A 20,132-nucleotide genomic window follows, 5' to 3' on the forward strand; every position below is an offset into this window, starting at 1 on the left:
AGATACAGAGTGAATGTTTTGGGCTCAATAACCTTTCATATGAATCGTGATTAAAAAGTCCTCAATCTGAAACGTTCAATTTGTTTCTCCACAGATGCTGCCTGACTTGCTGAGTATTTATGACATTTTCTGTTTTTATTTCACATTCCAAAACTCCGCTTTTAAATTTCCAATCTTTTTATTTTCCTGGGCTGCTTTGCCTGGGAATCACATGCAAAAGCAAAATTAATTATGCCATTAATGTATCACATAGCTGATGCTAACAGATTTTGGTGCGCTAGGTTTCTAAATATATGCATGACAAAATGCTAAATACCTCACAACATATCCTTAACAATTTTTTTTTTATTGTATTTTGTATTTATTATCACTATTACTTTGGCTAAATTGCAAAATCTTTTATTCTTGCTGATTGAAGGACTATTTAACCCATTCTCCCATTTCTGTTCTTTGGAAGAGCTGTACAAATCTTTATACATCTTTAAGCCTATCTTTATACCAGGTGTCATCTATACTATTACAGAAACTCTTCATCTTGTTTGTGTGTGTGACAATTTCTATTTTCCTATTTTCTTCCAAACGCTAGGCCACAGCCTTCCGATTTTCACAAATTCTACACCTTCCCGTCGCATTCCCACCTATATTTCTATATAGTTTTTTAAAAAGCCAGAAACTCGCCCATTTTAAAAAAAAAACCCAGAGTGAAGTCACAATCAACTCAAGGCAAGACGGGACACTGCAGGAGGGATGGGCACTCCAGCGTACTCACATGACGTTACAATGCACTCGCAAGGCAGGATGGGACACTCCTTTGTTTAATTATACAAATACTTGTGTTCAAAAACATAAAAATATATATACAAATTAGCACAATCAAAGTGCCTATGTGGACAGTTTTACAAACCAGCGATCATCAAATTAATTTAACGCCAAATTTATCAACAAAACACTCAACCTCCCGTGGCGACCAGCGTTCACGGAAGGCCTCAAGTCCCCGTGGACACCCCATGTTCTACAGGGACACGCGGGCATGGACGTAGGCCCGGAAAAGTGGCAGGCAGTCAACCTTGGTGTGGCCGTCGACTATCCGGTGCCTGGACCCGCGAATGGCCATCTTGGCCAGGCCCAGGACCAGGCGAACAGGGAGCTCCCCCCTCCCTCCCGATCTTCCCCCCTCTGTACCGGGCGCCCAAATACTAGGAGTGTGGGGCTAAAATGTAGCCAAAACTTGAGCAGCCCCTTCAGATAGTTGAACAGGAGGCTGCAACCTCTCACACTGCATGTACAAATGAAACACGGTCTCTTCCTCGCCACAGAAGTGACAGGCGGCTTGCGAGTCCGTGAACCAGCTCAAGTACCTGTTACAGGCCACAACCATGTGCAACACTCTCCACCCCAGGCTCCCGATGCAAAGGGGGAGGACTCCATTATAGAGAGACCGTCACTGGGGACCCCTCCCGCCATCAGGTGGTAACGGGGACCGCCATGGCTTATTCGGACGGAAGACGGGCGAGGAAATGTGGAAGTGTGCAGAAGCAGCCTGTACAGTACGCGCCTCTCCGCCTCACGGAACGGCACGCTGGGCATCTCGGAAAGGCGGTTCATGTTGCGTGGGGCCAGCTCCCGGGAAGGGACCCGGGCCGTGATTCCTATGAGCAATTCTGACGGAGTGGGGGAAAGCTCGGCTAGAATCGTTCCATGCACACGCCTCTCCTCGATACCCACCGTGGCGGTGTGAGGACCGTCCACCCTCACCCTGTGGAGCAGTGCTGTTGATGGGACACTCCAAGAGGGAGGGCAGTCCAGCGCACCCGAGTTACGTCACAATAGACTCGCAAGCAGGATGGGACACTCCGGGAGGGAGGAGTACTCCAGCGCACTCGCGTGGCGGTCGATGGGGAGGGTGGTGCTGGAGCTGGAGTGAGAGCCAAGCCCGGGTCCGAAAAAGAAGCCGTCGCTGGAAACAGGGGTCCGGGGTCAGGGACGAGCCCACTGGAGCCCCGGTGGCAGCTGAGCTGATGGCTGGAGTGTACAGCCAGGGCCGGGCCGAGTATGAGAACCAAGCCGAGTTCCAGGCCGTGGCGCTGCTCTATGACCTGGGTAGTGCTGGGTCAGGGAATGGCGGGGAGGAGGAGGAGGGAGATGGGGTGGGAGTGGGGTGGTACCCTCACTCTACCTCCTCCCTCTCTAATCTCATTCCCACCCTCTCTACCCCCCTCCCCCTCTCTCTCTCTACCCTGCCCCCCATAGGAAATCTTGCTTGACTAATCTTCTGAAATTTTTTGAGGATGTAACAAGTAAAATGTATAAGGGAGAGCCAGTGGATGTAGTGGATTAGAGATACAGAACAGAAACAGGCCCTTCAGCCCACCGAGTCCGTGCCGACCAGCGAACTTACACTATCCCACACACTAGGGATAAAACAATTTACAATTATACCAAGCCAATTAACCTACATACCTGTACATCGTTGGTGTGTAGGTGGAAACCGGAGCTCCCCAGAGAAAACCCACGCAGTTCACGGGGAGAATATATAAACCCCCTGCAGACAGCACCCATAGTCAGGATCGAACCTTGGTCTCTGGCACTTTAAGATAGCAACTCTACCGTTGTGCCACTGCAGTTAGAGCAGAGAACCATTTCATCTGGCACCTGTTGAATATAGCAAGGCTTGATGGAAACAGTGATGTTTCATTTGTTGCTATTTTGTTTCAAATGACCTACATTGCACAATATAAGGAAACATTTTGCCACTATTTATGTTTTGAAGCACTCCTTAGAAAGAGAAAGCTTGACACCCAAATGTGATCTGCCATCTTCAATATGTGTTTATTAATAAGTTAAAAAAATCTACTGCATTGGTGTATAGTAGATGCTGCACAGGGATTGGAGCGAACGTTCTTGGACTTAAGAGAACCTTAAGGTTATCCTTAAGAGAAAACCTACCATCGAATTTCAAAATTGGCATAAGCCAGTGAGAGAACAATGATGTCAAATATTCTGCCAAGATCTTTGCATTCCCTCTGGTTTCTTCATTTTTGATAAAGGTTAGATAAAGTTACGAGAGAGATACTGCGCAGAACTGTAAGAACAGATGTCTGCAAAAGTGAATATGTCATTGTTAATCCAAACTCGGAAGGAAGTGAGAAAATAATATGCTTTGCTATTCAAAGTATGTGAGTTGATGATACTTTGACACAGTAGTCAGTTCTGCTTCGAAGGTTCTGCGACCTGGTTCTGTGCATCGGTTGGTCAGTTGGTTTGTCTCTGGTAATTATCTTAATGTGGTCGGATGGCAGAATCACTAGAATAAGACAGGATAGGTTATAGGTTAATGGGACAGGTGGGAACATTCTGGAGACTTGGCATAGACTCAGTCGAGTGGCCTTCTAAGTTTATAAGAAAATATGTGCCATAGATATATTGAAACAATGCCCTTATTTATGTGGTATAATGTAGAAAGTCTTCCAAAACACCTTATAAAGATGTTGATAAATAGGTAATCTGATATGGATGAAAACATTAAATGGAATGGTTAAGGAAAATGTTAGGACAGACTTGAGACTGTTTGTTTTATGAAAGGAGAAGAATTCCAGGGCACGATGACCTGATCAACAAATATTATTTTATGTTAATTAATGGAATATGAACGGGAAGACATTAACATGTGAAGTTTTCAAAGGATGGTGGGTTGGCACCTTTACAAAGCTTTATCGCCACCCAATATCAGCAGAAAGGAGCTCATAGAACAACTTTCAAAGGAGTTTGAAAAATGAACCTGCTCTGATTTCCACTCTGATTTCCTTTTACTTGATTTGAATCATCCCACCATGGATATATTTTCATTCATCCCAGAGACTGATTAATTGGCACCTCAGAGGCAGCAGTTGCATCAGGTTTAGCTGTAGATTTAGAATTAGGTTTAGTATTTACTGAGGTACAGTGAAAAGCTCTGTCTTGCATATTAACCGGTCAAAACAGATAATACTTTACATAAATAGAATAAAGCCAAACTGAAGTACAATAGGTAGAGCCAAGGGAAATATACAGAGTGCAGAATATAGCTCTCAGCATTGTAGCGTAACAATTTCACTGACAAAGTCCAATGTCTGCAATGTGGTAAAGGAGAATTCCCTTGTACCCTAGCTTATGGAAGGGCTGTACATAAGCTCATACCAGGGGAAGAAGCTGTTCCTTAGCTGGCAGTGAGTGCTTTCGAGCTTCTGTTTTTCTGCCTGCTGACAGTGGGTAGAAGAATGAATGGTTTGGTGTGGGAAAGGTCTTTGTTTATGTGGACTACTCTTCTGAGACAGTGTGAACTGTCAATGATAGGCAAGTTCCAACCTCAACCTTTTGAGCTCCTGGTGTCCAGCTCACAATGGGAGACCATAATAGGAAGCCAGGAAGTTCCATCAGCTTCCAATACTCATCAATCTACCAAGCACAATTTTTAACTTGGAGCAAAACCACATACTGAAACGTTCTTAATTGTATGGTCCTAGGTCAGAGTAGCAATGTCACCGATTCTATCTTATTTCCTATGAAATGTTTACGACATATTGAAATTGTTGGAAATGGGATAAATAAATGCAAATCCTCCTTTTATTTTGAGTTTTTGTTTCTGTGTCGGATATTATTGTCAAATAAACATCATATGTCAACTTTAGCTGCAAAATCATTCCTGTGCAATTTGATTGCTTGCTTTGCTTTTGTATTCTACCCAAAGTCAACAGCAGAGGGCATCTATCGACTGTAACATTGCAATGATTTTGATGCATTTTGTAAAATAAATTAAAATACACAAGCTAAACAATAGATCGGGTAGATGAGGAATAGATCGGGTAGACGCACAGAGTCTCGTGCCCAGAGTGGGGGAATAATCAAGAACCAGAGAGCATAAGTTTAAGGTGAACGGGGAAAGATTTTATAGGAATCTGAGAGATAACTTTTTTCCCCACAAAGGGTGATGGGTGTATGGAACGAGCTGCCGGTGGAGGTAGTTGAGGTGGGGACTATTGCAACATGTATGAAGCAATTAGGCAGGTACATGGATATGACAGGTTTAGAGGGATATGGGCCAAACTCAGGCAAGTGGGACTAGTGTAGATGGGACATGTTGGTTGGTGTAGGCAAGTTGGGCCTGTTTCCATATTGTATGAAGCTGTAACAAGCAGCTCCACATAAAGGATGCAGCACATCTCTTTCCATTCCAATAGCAGTGTAGGCCCAAACATGGTTTGAAACTTTGAAGAGTTTGAAACACTACATCTGGAAGAGATGAGATTCCTCTTAGCAGGCAAAGCAGACCAATTCCAAAAGACGTGGTCTACGTTTTTGGAACCATTACAAGCATGAGGTGCAATAGTAATTTAAAAAATAAATAAATAAATGGTACCAGGATCTGGCGGGGGTAAAACAACAAAAACAGACTTGGTTGGTAGTCCCCTTTCTGCGGAGTTTAATGTTATAATAGAGCGATTGTTTCTCCTTTCTTTTTCCTTCTTTTCTAGGGTCTACTTTCTTCCTTTACTTCCTTCTCTAACTTCTTTTCTAAGGGGCTTTCTTTTCTCAACACTCTTGCACCTTCACGACTCTTGCGCACTTTCCTTACTTCCTTTACTTCTATCTTTTTCTTAAAGCTCAAAAAATGAAGCGGTACAAAAAAATGTATTAAGACATATGTGTTGTGTATTATTGTAACTTACCGTACTTCTAATAAAAATAATTAAAAAAAAAAAAAAGAAACTTTGAGGAGTCAGAAATGTAGTACGTTGAGATTTCAACCATGTGTAACTCCCCATAGAGGAACCCTCAAACGAGCCATCCTGTTGGGTAGAGCATTTTTAAGGGGGTGCAGGAACTAATCTTTATCTTGATGCTTAAGAAATCATAATACTTTATGTATAGATGGATAAAGTATAAAGGCCAGGGAATTATACTAGCCATGTTAAAGACACTACCAGTTCTGGGGACCACACTTTAGTAAAGTTGTTGACATTTTAGAGGTTGCTGAATAAATTTACGGGAATAGATCCAGTGATGAGGGATTACCATTCTAAGGAGAGAAGCTAGAATTGTTTCCACTCATGCAGAGAAATCTAAGATTTGGTAGAAGCATTTAAATTGTAAAAATTGTAAATGAAGTATCAATTGGGAGGTTGTTTCCAACAGCTGATAGCTTACTGATTGATATACCTTGGCTGACAAAAAGATGAAAGGTGGCATGAGGAAAAAATATTTTACAGTGAAATGTAGAATGCTGGAAGCAAATTCAATAGTAATCATCAAGAGGAAATTAGATAAATGCAAGGAATAAAAACAATTGCAGAGATATGGGGCAAGACCAGAGGTGTGGGTTGATATGATGGTTCTCTGAATGAGCCAACAAAGATACATTGGTGAGCTCCTTGATCCCATGAAGACCTAAAAGTCAGTTTGCTGTTGGATGTACATGTAGTTTCCTTGAATTGTAGGGATGTAGGTTGCATACAAGCAGGGGAGTGCAAGAGCACTTTCAAATGAGCTCTGGGGATGGGAAAAGTCAAAGTTTAAATTCCTTCTTTGATGGGGGAGGTCAAAGTTTAATAGATCCAATAGCATGCATGAGTGGAGCCACATGTATTTAGTAGGTGATATTAATGGAAATAAATTAGGGGGTTTATCTCCGAGAATGCGTGAGTTTTCTCCAAGATCTTCGGTTTCCTCCCACGCGTACAGGTTTGTAGGTTAATTGGCTTGGTATAAAATGTAAATTGTCCCTAGTGTGCGCAGGGTAGTGTTAAGGTACGGGGATCGCTGGTTGGCACAAACTCGGTTGGTCGAAGGGCCTGTTTCCACGCTGTGTCTCTAAAACTAAAACTAAATGTACTTTTACAAACTCTGGTGGCCTGATAAGATCATGAAATGTAATCCCACTCCCTGCAGAATTGATAATGCTACTAACATTGGTGAACATTGCCTGTTATTTCCCCCATTCTGCTCATGTTGGAAAATCTGTGCTCTAGAGATTAACTCGCAATAGATAATCTAACCTGGATTCTGGCTAAAATAGTAAAGAGATATATGCCAAGAAAATGAATGCATTTTTTAAAACAAATTTTTAGTTACAGTATTGTAAACAAAACGGTGAAGAACGCGGAAATATTTTGATGTCATAACAATACATCAAATTAATAAATCTTTGCACTTCTATAAGCTTTAGTACTGTCTTCCGGAATTGAACCTCACCTTGCTTCACTGCATATGCAAACTGGGGTTTCCATGGTGATCAAGTGTAACTGGATCATTTCCAGTCTTCAGCAAAGGCTCCATTCCATCTATTTTCTGATTAAAACTGCTTCAGAATTTGACTGTAAAGGCAACAAGAATTGATCTTAAAAGAAGAAAGGTTTCTTTGTAGAGCTATTTCTATCAGAAATCTGGACCTCAATTATAACTTTAGTCAAATGATAAACTCATTTTAGTACAAATATTATGGAATAAATTAATAGCAAAGTCCTTGTCTAGTCAGATGCCTTCTTATAATTTTCAAATTTGTTAATTGTTTCTTTGTAGCTGTTCTGAATGGATATAATATTGATGTATTAATAAACTCATGAGTGAAAATCAATTATTATTTCTCAATAAAATACTTCTATTAAATAAATACTTTTAAAAAATGTCCTAAAAAAGAAGTTATAATTCTAACCAAGCCAATCTTTCATGATACAAATAATATCAGATTGGATGCTTGAATCTTACACTCAATAATTTTATATTTTCTTAATTGTCAATTTTTGTCTTGATTAGCAAGGTGGACTTACTTGTGAATTCAGAAGATCCACCATGATTTTATAACTTGCATCTCTATTTCATAGAAATATGCAGCAACGTTGTACCAAAATGATCAGGTAACAACGCTGATGGCAAGAAATTCTTACTGTCATTATCAAGTGGCAAAATCACCAGCAACATGATGAATCAGAAATACCCATGATTTGCTATGCACCAGAAACAATTCTGGTTGATATGACCCACTCTGCTAGCAGTCTTGTGAAATTGGCAGTTCAGAATCAACGTCTCTGTGAGTCTCATAATATTGTTGAATATGCTTCACCGAGAGTAGGGATAAACGGAATAAATACCCTTTTCAGCGAGGAGATCAACATTCCTCTAATACATGACATCTGCTTCATTCCAGAAAAGGAATAATTTAAACAGTAGAGTCTCATTTCTACTATAAGTTGTTACTGGAAGCCTTGGATGAACAGGAGATCTGAAAAATACTCAGATCTCTAGCATTCTAGCGATACAGGGTCATGCAGAAAGTGACCTCAATAAGGCAATCAGAAAAGCAGAAAGACATTTTCAGTCTAAACTAGAGGGTGAGAGGGATGTTCGACAGTTGTAGCAAGGCTTACACACTATCATTTCCGACAGGGCGAAACCAAGTAGTACCTCAAGTGATAGTGAGGCATCACTCCCAGACAAGCACAGTACTTTCTTTGCTGGCCTTAAAAGGGAAAACATTGATGTACCCTGCGGCCACCATTGCCCCAAGCGATATTGTAATCTCAGTCATCAAGGCCAATGCCAGATGATCCTTCATAAAAATTAACCCTCAGAAAGTGTCGGGCTCATGGAGTACGATAGCCATGTTCTTAAAACCGTGGATCAACTGGCTAGAGTTTCTATGGACATCTGCAACTTCTCATATTAATGTCTGAGGTTCCTACTTGCTTTAAAAGAACATCAATAATACCAGTGCCTGAGAGGAGCAAGGTGTTATGCCTCGATGATTACAGACCGCTGGCACTAATATTCATGGCTACAAAGTGATTTGAGAGGTTAGTTCTGCCGTATATCAATTCCTGCCTTAGTAAGGAAATGGATCCACTCCAATTCACCTGCTGCCATAATAGTTCAGCGAGGAATGCAATCTCTTCACTGAACCACTTGGACGATATGAATATGTACGTCAGAGGCTGTTGTTCGACTTCTAAGACTGTGTCTTCGTTTTTTCACTCTTACCTGTATGTTTGCTGAGTATTACAGTTATTAATTTATTGCATATTTCACTATTATATATTATCTATGTGTTATTGCATTAATGGGCCTGGAAACTGCAGCATGTAAGAATGTCATTGTACCATTGTTGGTACATATGACAATTAAACACTTTTGACTCTCTTGACTTGAAGGCCTATCGAAACTTAAAAAAAACATTTATTCTGCTTTTCTCCTCTTTGAACATTCCCTGACTTTATTTTTCATTATTTACTTGATTTGACTTTAAATCATCCATCATATCTGGTTTGGAATTAAGCTGTTATCCTTCACTAAGATTCCGGATGACCTGTTGACCTTTGGGAAATTATGGTGAAGATGAGACAGAAATCCAATTGGTCACACAGCTTTCAGTGGATGTAGCATTCCAACAAACAATGGAAATCAGAATTGCTTATTTCAGAATGATATTTGGAATGTCAGTTTCTTGTCTATAAATGCATTTTCCTTTTCATTTATGTTTTCACATTGCTCTGGTCAATCAGATTATTGAATTCTTCTCCATTCCAGACAGCTATTTGATCTTGGTTATGAGTTTTGCTGTCTCCTTGATGTTGTGAGCTGACCCATAGAATAACCTGGCAAAAGAATGATAGAAGTTCCATTCTGGGTGGTCAAAGGTGCAACCTTTAAGCCTCATGCCTAATCACAGTTGTAATACAGGGGTTCTGGCAGCATATGTTTCTGCCATCAGGTTCACAAGTAAATGACAAAGGATTTTAGTGCAGCCTACCTGATAAGATGTGTTATATCTGGACTTTCAGAAGGCTTTCGACAAGGTCCCACATAAGAGATTAGTATACAAACTTAAAGCACACGGTATTGGGGGTTCAGTATTGATGTGGATAGAGAACTGGCTGGCAGACAGGAAGCAAAGAGTAGGAGTAAACAGGTCCTATTCAGAACGGCAGGCAGTGACTAGTGGGATACCGCAAGGCTCAGTGCTGGGACCCCAGTTATTTACAATATATATTAATGATTTGGACGAGGGAATTGAATGCAACATCTCCAAGTTTGCGGATGACATGAAGTTGGGGGGCAGTGTTAGCTGTGAGGAGGATGTAAGGAGGCTGTAAGTTGACTTGGATAGGCTGGGTGAGTGGGCAAATGCATGGCAGATGCAGTATAATGTGGATAAATGTGAGGTTATCCACTTTGGTGGCAAAAACAAGAAAGTAGACTTTTATCTGAATGGTGGCCGATTAGGAAAAGGGGAGATGCAACGAGACCTGGGTGTCATGGTACACCAGTCATTGAAAGTAGGCATGCAGGTGCAGCAGGCAGTGAAGAAAGCGAATGGTATGTTAGCATTCATAGCAAAAGGATTTGAGTATAGGAGCAGGGAGGTTCTACTGCAGTTGTACAGGGTCTTGGTGAGACCACACCTGGAGTATTGCGTACAGTTTTGGTCTCCTAATCTGAGGAAAGACATTCTTGCCATAGAGGGAGTACAGAGAAGGTTCACCAGACTGATTCCTGGGATGCCAGGACTTTTATATGACGAAAGACTGGATAGACTCGGCTTGTACTCGCTAGAATTTAGAAGATTGAGGGGGGATCTTATAGAAATTTACAAAATTCTTAAGGGGTTGGACAGGCTAGATGCAGCAAGATTGTTCCCGATGTTGGGGAAGTCCAGAACAAGGGGTCACAGTTTAAGGATAAGGGGGAAATCTTTTAGGACCGAGATGAGAAAAACATTTTTAACACAGAGAGTGGTGAATCTCTGGAATTCTCTGCCACAGAAGGTAGTTGAGGCCAGTTCATTGACTATATTTAAGAGGGAGTTAGATGTGGCTCTTGTGGCTAAAGGTATTAGGGGGTATGGATAGAAGGCAGGTACAGGATACCGAGTTGGATGATCAGCCATGATCATATTGAATGGTGGTGCAGGCTCGAAGGGCCGAATGTCCTACTCTTGCACCTATTTTCCATGTTTCTATGATGCTACTAGCTTGGCACACCTGTATTTGGGTAATTTCTCCCATTCTTCTCTGCAGATCCTCTCAAGCTCTGTCAGGTTGGGTGGGGAGCGTCGATGCACAGCTATTTTCAGGTCTCTCCAGAGATCGGCTTCATGTCCAGGCTCTGCTGGGGCACACAAGGACATTCACAGACTTGTCACAAAGCCACTTCTGCATTGTCTTGGCTGTGTGCTTAAGGTTGTTGTCCTGTTGGAAGGTGAACCTCTGCCCCAGTCTGAGGTCCTGAACGCTCTGGAGCAGGTTTTCATCAAGGATCCCTTTGTACTTTGCTCCGTACATCTTTCCCTTGATCCTGACTAGTCTCCCAGTTACTGCCGCTGAAAAACATCACCACAGCATGATGCTGCCACCACCATGCTTCACCGTAGCTATGGTATTGGCCAGGTGATGAGCGGTGCATGGTTTCCTCCAGACGTGACGCTTGGCATTCAGGCCAAAGAGTTCAATCTTGGTTTCATCAGACTTTCTCATGGTCTGAAAGTCCTTTAGGTGTCTTTTGGCAAACTCCAAGCCGACTGTCATATGCATTTTACTGAGAAGTGGTTTCAGTCTGGCCACTCTACCATAAAGGCCTGATTGGTGGAGTGCCGCAGATATAGTTGTCCATCTGGAAGGTTCTCCCATCTCCACAGAGGAATTCTGGAGCTCTGTCAGAGTGACCATTGGGTTCTTGGTCACCTCCCTGACCAAGGCCCTTCTCCCCCGATTGCTCAGTTTGGTAGGGCGGCCAGCTCTATGAAGAGTCCTGGTGGGTCCAAAGTTCTTCCATTTAAGATTGACGGAGGCCACTGTGCTCTTCGGGATCTGCAATGCTGCAGAAATTGTTTTATACCCTTTCCCAGATCTGTGTCTCGACACAATCCTGTCTCGGAGGTCTACGGACAATTCCTTCATCTTCATTAGATTCCTTCATTGTTTTTTGCTCTGACATGCACTGTCAACTGTGGGACCTTATATAGACAGGTGTGTGCCTTTCCAAATCATGTCCAGTCAATGTAATTTACCACTGGTGGACTCCAATTAAGTTGTAGAAACATCTCAAGGATAATCAATCGAAACAGGATGCACCAAAGCTCAATTTTGAGTGTCATAGCAAAGGGTCTGCCCATAGGTCTTTGAAAGACTTATTCAAAGAGCAATTATTGGGAATATTTTTAAGGCAGAGGTAGATTCCCGATAAACAATGAGAGAAGTTATTGGTGTAGATGGGAATGAAGAATTTAGGTTACAATTAGAGCAGCCTTGATCTTGTTAAATGACTGAGCAGAATTCAGGTGCTGAGTGAGTTACTCCTGCTCCTAATTTACATGTGTCTTGGTAAATCTGACATGACATTGGCACTTTTCTCTGATTGGTATCATCTGCCCAGCATGTAAACTTCTGGTGGACATTAATGTCACATTATTTAACAGCGAGCATTACCACATAGATCCATCGCCATATCTTAACCAAATTGGCATTACTACTGCTCAATAACATGCTCAACAAAAACAGTTTTGCAACGCTTACCTCCTGCATATCCTGAATATGTTATCATCACTGATAAAATATTCAATGAATTATACCATTGTGTTCAACAGATTGAACAAATATCTAAAAACAACTAGGCTCAAATAGATGAAGTTAAATAGGCACAGGAAAGTCTTCAGAAAAAGTATAATTTTATTAATAAAACATCTATGTACAAATATATCATAGAAAAATGTACAAGAAAGATATACTGGTTTCCAGTATTTAATTTGCTTCAAGACTGTTCCTGTACTCAACTATTATAAGATGCTCTAAGAAATAAAATGAATGTTCAATGATAGAAATATAACTGGTTGTAATAAATGTTCTCATCAAATTTAAAACAACCTCAATAAAGCCACATATATTCACCAAATTTGTTGTGGTAAATTTACTGTGAAAATACAGCATTTTCTCTGCAAAGTTGTTTACCTTTAATTTAGAATCAAATAATCAGGGGAAAAAAACCATTCGGACTTGATCTCTGAAGGATTTGAATTATTTGTCTAAACTTTCATTTCTCTACCTCATTCCCTTCTTTCAGAATATCCGCTTTTAGAAAACCTTTGTTATTCTGCCTTGGTGGTTGGTGGTTCAGTGAAAATTATTACTTGCTGAAGTTCCTTGAGAGCAGAAACCCACTGGGCTTGAGATGCTTTAGATGCCCAGAAACCCACATCGAATAAAGAAGAAATCAGGCAAATTGCCATTTTCAGGGATCTAATACTTTTATTTTTTGGTAATTGACATATAATATGATACAATGTGCACTTTTTGTGGTGGCTTTCAGATAAATTATCTTGCAAGTCAAGTCTAGTTAACACGTATTAAGCTAGCTCCACTAAGCATGTTACTATTATAATTATATGAAGCACAATAAATTATGACACCCATTTGCTGATCAAAATCAAGGTGTTAATTGAATATTTGCATATTTTGCAATAAATTCTACCAACCTGGAACTTAACGTTGTGTGCAATTACATCATCAGAAATTAAAATGCACATTTGAGTCTCGAATCATGTCTAGACTGTAAATTAGAGACTATAATATACAAATAGTAAGGAGAGCACTAACACTTAACTTCCATATTCCAAGAGCTTTATGCACAAGTAGCCATTGTGATAAATCTCCAGTGGAGTTTTAGAGGTAGCCACATCAAGGGCTTGATCTACATTATTAATCATGATTTTAAAGATACCTATCACAATTTACAATGGTGACTCATGTAAAGGCAGTCTCTGGTCTTAATTACACAATAATTAATTTTACATATAACATCAATTTATATTATCTTGTTACATAACCATAAATATTTCTATAAAATGCAGAAAACTTGATAGGAAACATTCCCAGAGATTTCATAGCTTTATCTCTGACAAGTCATTACTACAATTTTTTTTTAGCCTGTTAGAGTTTTTACATGTTATTCCTGGTGTCCTGGGCTGTTAGCACGTGATTGCAAACAGCCAATGGCTTTTTTATTTCCCCATAACCTGGCAGCTCAAATGTATGAAAATAGGACAGCATATCATTATCTTGAGAAAACTGTAAACCTGCAGAAAAAACATAAAAAAATAAGCTCAATTTGTATCTGCAATGATAAAGTAAACAACTAGACTACTATTAGTACTGCAAGGAGTATTTTGAAAAAAATAGTAAAGGATTTAACATTTAAAACCAAATAGTAATAATATAAATTAGTAGTTAATTGCAAGTAACCTAGATGATGTGCTTGTTGGAAAATGTGAATTATTGATTGATCTAAAATGTTTAGTGAGTTCTACACATGAATAGTATTATGATAGATACAAAATGCTGGAGTAACTCAGTGGGTTAGGCAGCATCTCTGGAGAAAAGGAATAGGTGACATTTCGGGTCGAGACGCATCCTCAGACAAAGTGTCAGGGGAGAGGGAAACTAGAGATATGAAAAAGGTACAAAGATTAAATAAATGAAAGGTATGAAAAGAACAAATCGAAGCCAGCCAGATGATCAAGGAAAGGTGGAGCCCACAATGGTCCATTGTTGGCCGTTGGGAAGGTGGTAACAAGTGGATACAAACAGTGAAACTAAGCAAGACGACAGTGAAATTAGTAGGATGACTAGGGTGGGGGAGGCTACCAGCAGCATCATGAGATGGCTGCATTTAGACAAGGCATTAGAAATACCATAGAGAAATTGTTGGTGAAGGTGATCAGAACTGAAAACAAAAGCCTAGAAATTAGGTGATTTGTCACCTATTCTTTCGGGTGCACATTGAACCTGCTTAAGACAGATTCAGTGATCATTTTCAGGTTAAACACCACGCATAAGGAAATTATTTCAGCTACATTCATGCCCTATTCACATTAGCCAGACTGATCAGTTTCAGCCGTCCGACCTACATCTAATGATTTTGCTATTTAGAAACATAGGCATTTAGGCAACATCCAGTTCTATCCCCATTGGCATAATAGAAATAAATGTGATAAGTTAGAAATAAGTGTGATAGGATGCACCTACAACTTTTGCTGAAAAGTCTAATTACAACTAAGTACATTGAGCTACTTTGAGGTTTTCTTTGTATTTCTTGTTTCAGTATCTGAGTACTGCTGGCACATTGCCCATCCCTACTTATCTTCGAGAGAGAGAGAGTGGCACTACCTATTGTACCTTTGTTCAATCTCTGGTTATTATTCCAGTCATTTCCAGAGCAGGGAGGAATATCGGGATAAGATGGGAGGACGGAGCGTGAGGTGGGGGGGGAAGAAAGCTGGGGGTGCACAAGATGGACCCTGCCCGCTAACTGACAACGTTAATGTAATTAATCAGAGATCAGCCCCGATCATGGAAATATTCTTCACGTATATTTCCTTGCAAAACTACTATGTGTACTGACCATAATTCATCAATGATTGAATTCCTGACCCAATTGTTGAAATTGGGTTGTTACATCTGATTTCACCGTGAACTGCTCTATCTTGCATATCTTGCGAGGACTTGAAACTTATTTCTGCATTGAGAAATGTTTGCGTTGAAATTTATTTCTGTAATGCAGAATAAATGGAATAAATTCCACATGAATAAATGGAATAAATTCCACTTCCACTGGAGTAACTCAGCGGGTCAGGCATTATTTCTGGAGAAAAACGATTGGTGACGTTTCAGGTTGGGACTCTTCTTCAGACTTGAGCACCACCAGTCCAGCATTTATGTTTGATTCCATCTTCTTATTCAGGGTAGGAATTGGAGATAAATGCAGAGAACATCAGATTAAGCAATGTGAGGGCAAACACACAGACTTGTTATACACCAGTGGTTATCATGAATGGTTCTGAAGATTGCTCTGGCCATCATATTGCTGTGAAGTTGTCAGATAATCGTGATGAACTCTCCAGGGCAATCAAATCTTGCCATGATCTTCCATGACAAATAGAGTCAAAAGATTTAGTGAGATCAACAAAGATGGCGAACAAGCTGCAGTTTTGTTCTTGGCACTTCTCTTGGAGTTGAATTACCACAAATATCATGTTTCCTGTTCCATGCCATTCACAGAAATAATCACAGAAATGGGCTTTCTGGATCAGCGGGTCAGGCAGCATCCATGATTGATTAGTAGGACTGGGTGTTACAATCCCTAAGTTTTCACTACAATTGACATTCTTGGGTATGACCACTAGGTGAATTTGCTAACAATCAGACACATCTTCAGTTGTGTACCTCAACATCACTGGGTGTTTCGGCCTTTTTTCACAAGACACCCTCAGTCGAGGCAGGCCTACCGCAGGTTGATCAGACCTGGATGTGTGTCTTACTGTTAGCCTCTAGATGGTCACATGGCAGCCCAGACAGCATCTTTCCTCTTCAGCCACAGCCAGTGACTGCTCCATTCGGCGGCATTGGCTACTTCATGGAGGAAATGGTCAGGCAATGTTTTGGGTCGGGACCTTTCTTCAGTCTGACGAAGAGGCCTCAACCGTAACGTCACTTATCCATTCTCTCCACAGATGCTGCCTCATTGAGTTCCTCCAGGACTTTTTGTTAGGCTTACTACTCCCTCAAAATCCTATTAGTAGTAACTGCTCTATCTTGCATATCTTGCGAGGACTTGAAACTTATTTCTGCATTGAGAAATTTTTGCGTTGAAATTTATTTCTGTAATGCAGAATAAATGGAATAAATTCCACATGAATAAATGGAATAAATTCCACTTCCACTGGAGTAACTCAGCGGGTCAGGCATTATTTCTGGATAGTATTTTAATTCCTGTCATCCAACAATTGTTCCATAGTGTCTGTCAGTTTCTCAATCAACAGTGGGCCCCATTCTTTGAAGACCTCTGGTGCTATAGCAACTGCTCCTGGAGCTTTTCCACATGATAATTGTGACACTGGCTTTTGAACTTCAGCCAGGTCTGCAGGTTCAGCAAGAGCGAGGTTTGTTGGAAGTTGTGACATGCGACCTATTGCTTCATCACAAATTGTTGGTGGTCTATTTGGGACAGGCTGGAGATGCTCAGGCCATGTCTTTAAAATCTGTTTCTTTCCGTGAAGAAATTGGTTTATCTGCAATTTGTAGAGATGAACAAACAGATGGTTGAAAACCATGTACAGATTTTAGAGCAGCGTGGAATTTTTCATGTAATAGAGCTTGGACAAGGTTGCCAGTGCCTGAAGCAACTTTGGCCTCACAATTAGCACCAAAGAAACATAAATGATGCTCCAACCTGCACTCAAACACCCCATGACTTTGGACTTTAGAGATATGGCATAGAAACAGGCCTTCCGACCCACCGAGTTCATGCCAACCAGTGATCACCCAGTACACTAGCACTTTCCTACACACTAGAGACAATTCACAATTTTGTACCAAAGCCAATTAATCTACAAACCTGTTCCAGAAGGAACTGCAGATGCTGGAAGATCGAAGGTACACAAAAATGCTGGAGAAACTCCAGCAACTACAAACCTACAAGTTACAAACCTGTACGTCTTTGCATTGTTGGAGGAAACTGGAGCACCCAGGGGAAACCCATGCGGCCACAGGGAGAATGTACAAACTCCATACAGACAGCGCCCGTAGTCACGATCGAAGTCCGGTCTCTGCCACAATAAGACAGCAACTCTATGACTGCACCATTGTGCCGCCCCAAACACAGAGCTAAACATCCTTGTGCAGGGTCAGAGGCTATCGATTGTGAACAAGTTAACAAACCTTGGCAGCGATCTCTCTCTCGAGATCAGTCAACAACAGGATAGTCAAACCCAGCTCTGCTTTAGGAAGATAGAGAAGTAAAGTGGAAATGTGACAAATGGAAATGAAGACCAAGTTGAAGTTGTTTTGTGCTGTTGTCACACCCACTTTATGCTCGCAAGACATGGACAGCACACAACAAAAATACCAGGCCACTTCCACAAGACCCATCTGTGGAGAATACTTCACATCAAGTGGCCAGACTCACATATCCTCTCCCAGACTTACCTCCACACATTGCCGAAAGATCAGAAGGGCAGGACATGTCAAAAGAAAATTAGGTCCAGGACTTACTCTGTATTAGCTGATCATAGTGCAGCTACTGTGCAAAAGCATATTGTATGACAAAATGCCAAAGCAGCTACTTTATGGAGGAATCAAAAGTGTTTTATCGTCATAAAGGGAACAATGAAATTCTTACTTGCAGCAGCACAACAGACTTGTAAAAATTGTAAACACCATAATAAACACAGAAAAGTTCAGAACATATAGAAAAACCCCCAACAATAGTGTAAAGTCAAAGAGACTGCTACCAAGTCTATGTAGTTCGGAGCTTATTTGGAGGTTGTAGTGTTTAATAGCCTGATGGCTGTGGGGAAGAAGCTGCTCCTGAACTTAGATGTTACAGTTTCAACTATGCCTTCTTCCCGATGGCAGGAGTGAAATGAGAGTGTGGCCAGGGTGGTGTGGGTCTCTGACGATGCTGGCTGCCTTTTTGGGGCAACGATTCTTGTAGATCCCTTCGATGGTATGCATGATGAAATGGGAAGTGTTTACCACGTTTTACAGTCTTCTTTGTTCCTGGGCATTTGAGTTGCTGAAAAAAGTTGTGATGCGGCCAGTCAATTTGCTCTCTACTGTACACCTGTAGAAGTTCAAGAGAGTATTCGGTGACATACCGAATCTCCTCAATCTTCTGACTGAGGGCAAACAACTCAAAGACTCTTACAACATTCCTGAAGAGTTCCAACTGGGAACAATGAGCATTGCATAATACTGTTTGGCATATCCAAAGAAAATGTAGTGTTTCTTCTTACACATTACACGTTTACACATTACACAGAGACATTACAAGTTTTTACACAGAGAGTGGTGAATCTGTGGAATTCTCTGCCACAGAAGGTAGTTGAGGCCAGTTCATTGGCTATATTTAAGAGGGAGTTAGATGTGGCCCTTGTGGCTAAAGGGATCAGGGGGTATGGAGAGAAGGCAGGTACAGGATACTGAGTTGGATGATCAGCCATGATCATATTGAATGGCGGTGCAGGCTCGAAGGGCCGAATGGCCTACTCCTGCACCTATTTTCTATGTTTCTATGTTATGAGGAAGCAAGAATCAAGGAAATAGGAAAAGAGAATCTCAAAAATCAAGCAGAACTGGTACTGCAGCATTCCTACACCTCTGTCATCTGTGTGAAAAGAACCTTCGAGCTTAGATAGGTGTCACCAGCCATCCATGTACACATCACAAAACTATAAATGTCATGGTCTTACATGAGATTGAGTGAGGAACAACAGCTCACAACTTCCAATGGTGTTCAAAGAATTCCCGTATTTGGCTTATTTGCTCTTCCATAATTATGTAATATTAGAGTTCATGCTTTTGCACAATAGTATTCAAACTGTGATCAGCTAATGCAGAGCAGGCCTCGGAATTTACCTGAGGTCTTCTGGTATTTGTTGTCCCATATATCTGTTATTTCTAAAGGAAAGTTGCATTGTCATAGTTTATATCGATATCTATAAAAGGGTACAATTTAGTTCAGGAATAATAATCATTTATATTAATGGAAGGTGGATAGTATTTTAATTCCTGTCATCCAACAATTAGACCTATTAGCCTCACCTGTTCTACTGTCATCTCTGTATGTGTAGGAAGGTGATATGAAGAATTCAGGTCTTTTTAAAATTGTCATTTCTGAAACAGGTTGAAATCACTGATGTTAATGATATGCTCATACAGTATATACATTATTTCCTGAATTTTGCTGCATAACCTTTTCCATTTATTTTTGTTGTTTAATATTTTTAGTAAAATGTCCCAGGTGTGGCTTGGTTGAAGGCACATTTGCCTCCTTGCTGAAAGTTTGGAGGAAGCGCTACATTGTCTGAGATGCCATCATTCAGATTAATTCTCCCTCAGACGAATTTAAAAGATCCAATGGGCAACTTGGAAGAAAAGGTGTTATTGCTGGTGTCATAATCAATATTAATACCTCATTCAACATCACTGCTGGAAATTATCACCTTGCTGTTTAGAAGAGCTTGCTGTGTGTGTGTAAACTGAGTGTAATATTTCCTACATTATAATACACCTTATGGTTCAATCGTTAGTCATCACTGAATCTCCGCCCAACCC

The 20,132-nt window shown here is 40.8% G+C and overlaps 1 protein-coding gene across 1 annotated transcript in view; it reads right to left on the bottom strand.

The window, feature by feature from the left end:
- Positions 1-13,943: 13,943 nt before the first annotated feature.
- Positions 13,944-20,132, bottom strand: part of LOC116978784 (nuclear factor NF-kappa-B p105 subunit-like) — a 35,428-nt gene continuing 29,239 nt past the window's right edge. The window contains exons 11-12 of the mRNA XM_033030080.1: positions 19,620-19,691; positions 13,944-14,095 (exon numbers count right to left, since the gene is read on the bottom strand). Coding sequence (XP_032885971.1) covers positions 13,959-14,095; positions 19,620-19,691 — 209 coding nt within the window. The 3' untranslated portion in view covers positions 13,944-13,958. The remainder of the gene's footprint in view (positions 14,096-19,619; positions 19,692-20,132) is intronic.

Source organism: Amblyraja radiata, chromosome 11 (assembly GCF_010909765.2).
Source record: "Amblyraja radiata isolate CabotCenter1 chromosome 11, sAmbRad1.1.pri, whole genome shotgun sequence".
NCBI lineage: Eukaryota > Metazoa > Chordata > Chondrichthyes > Rajiformes > Rajidae > Amblyraja > Amblyraja radiata.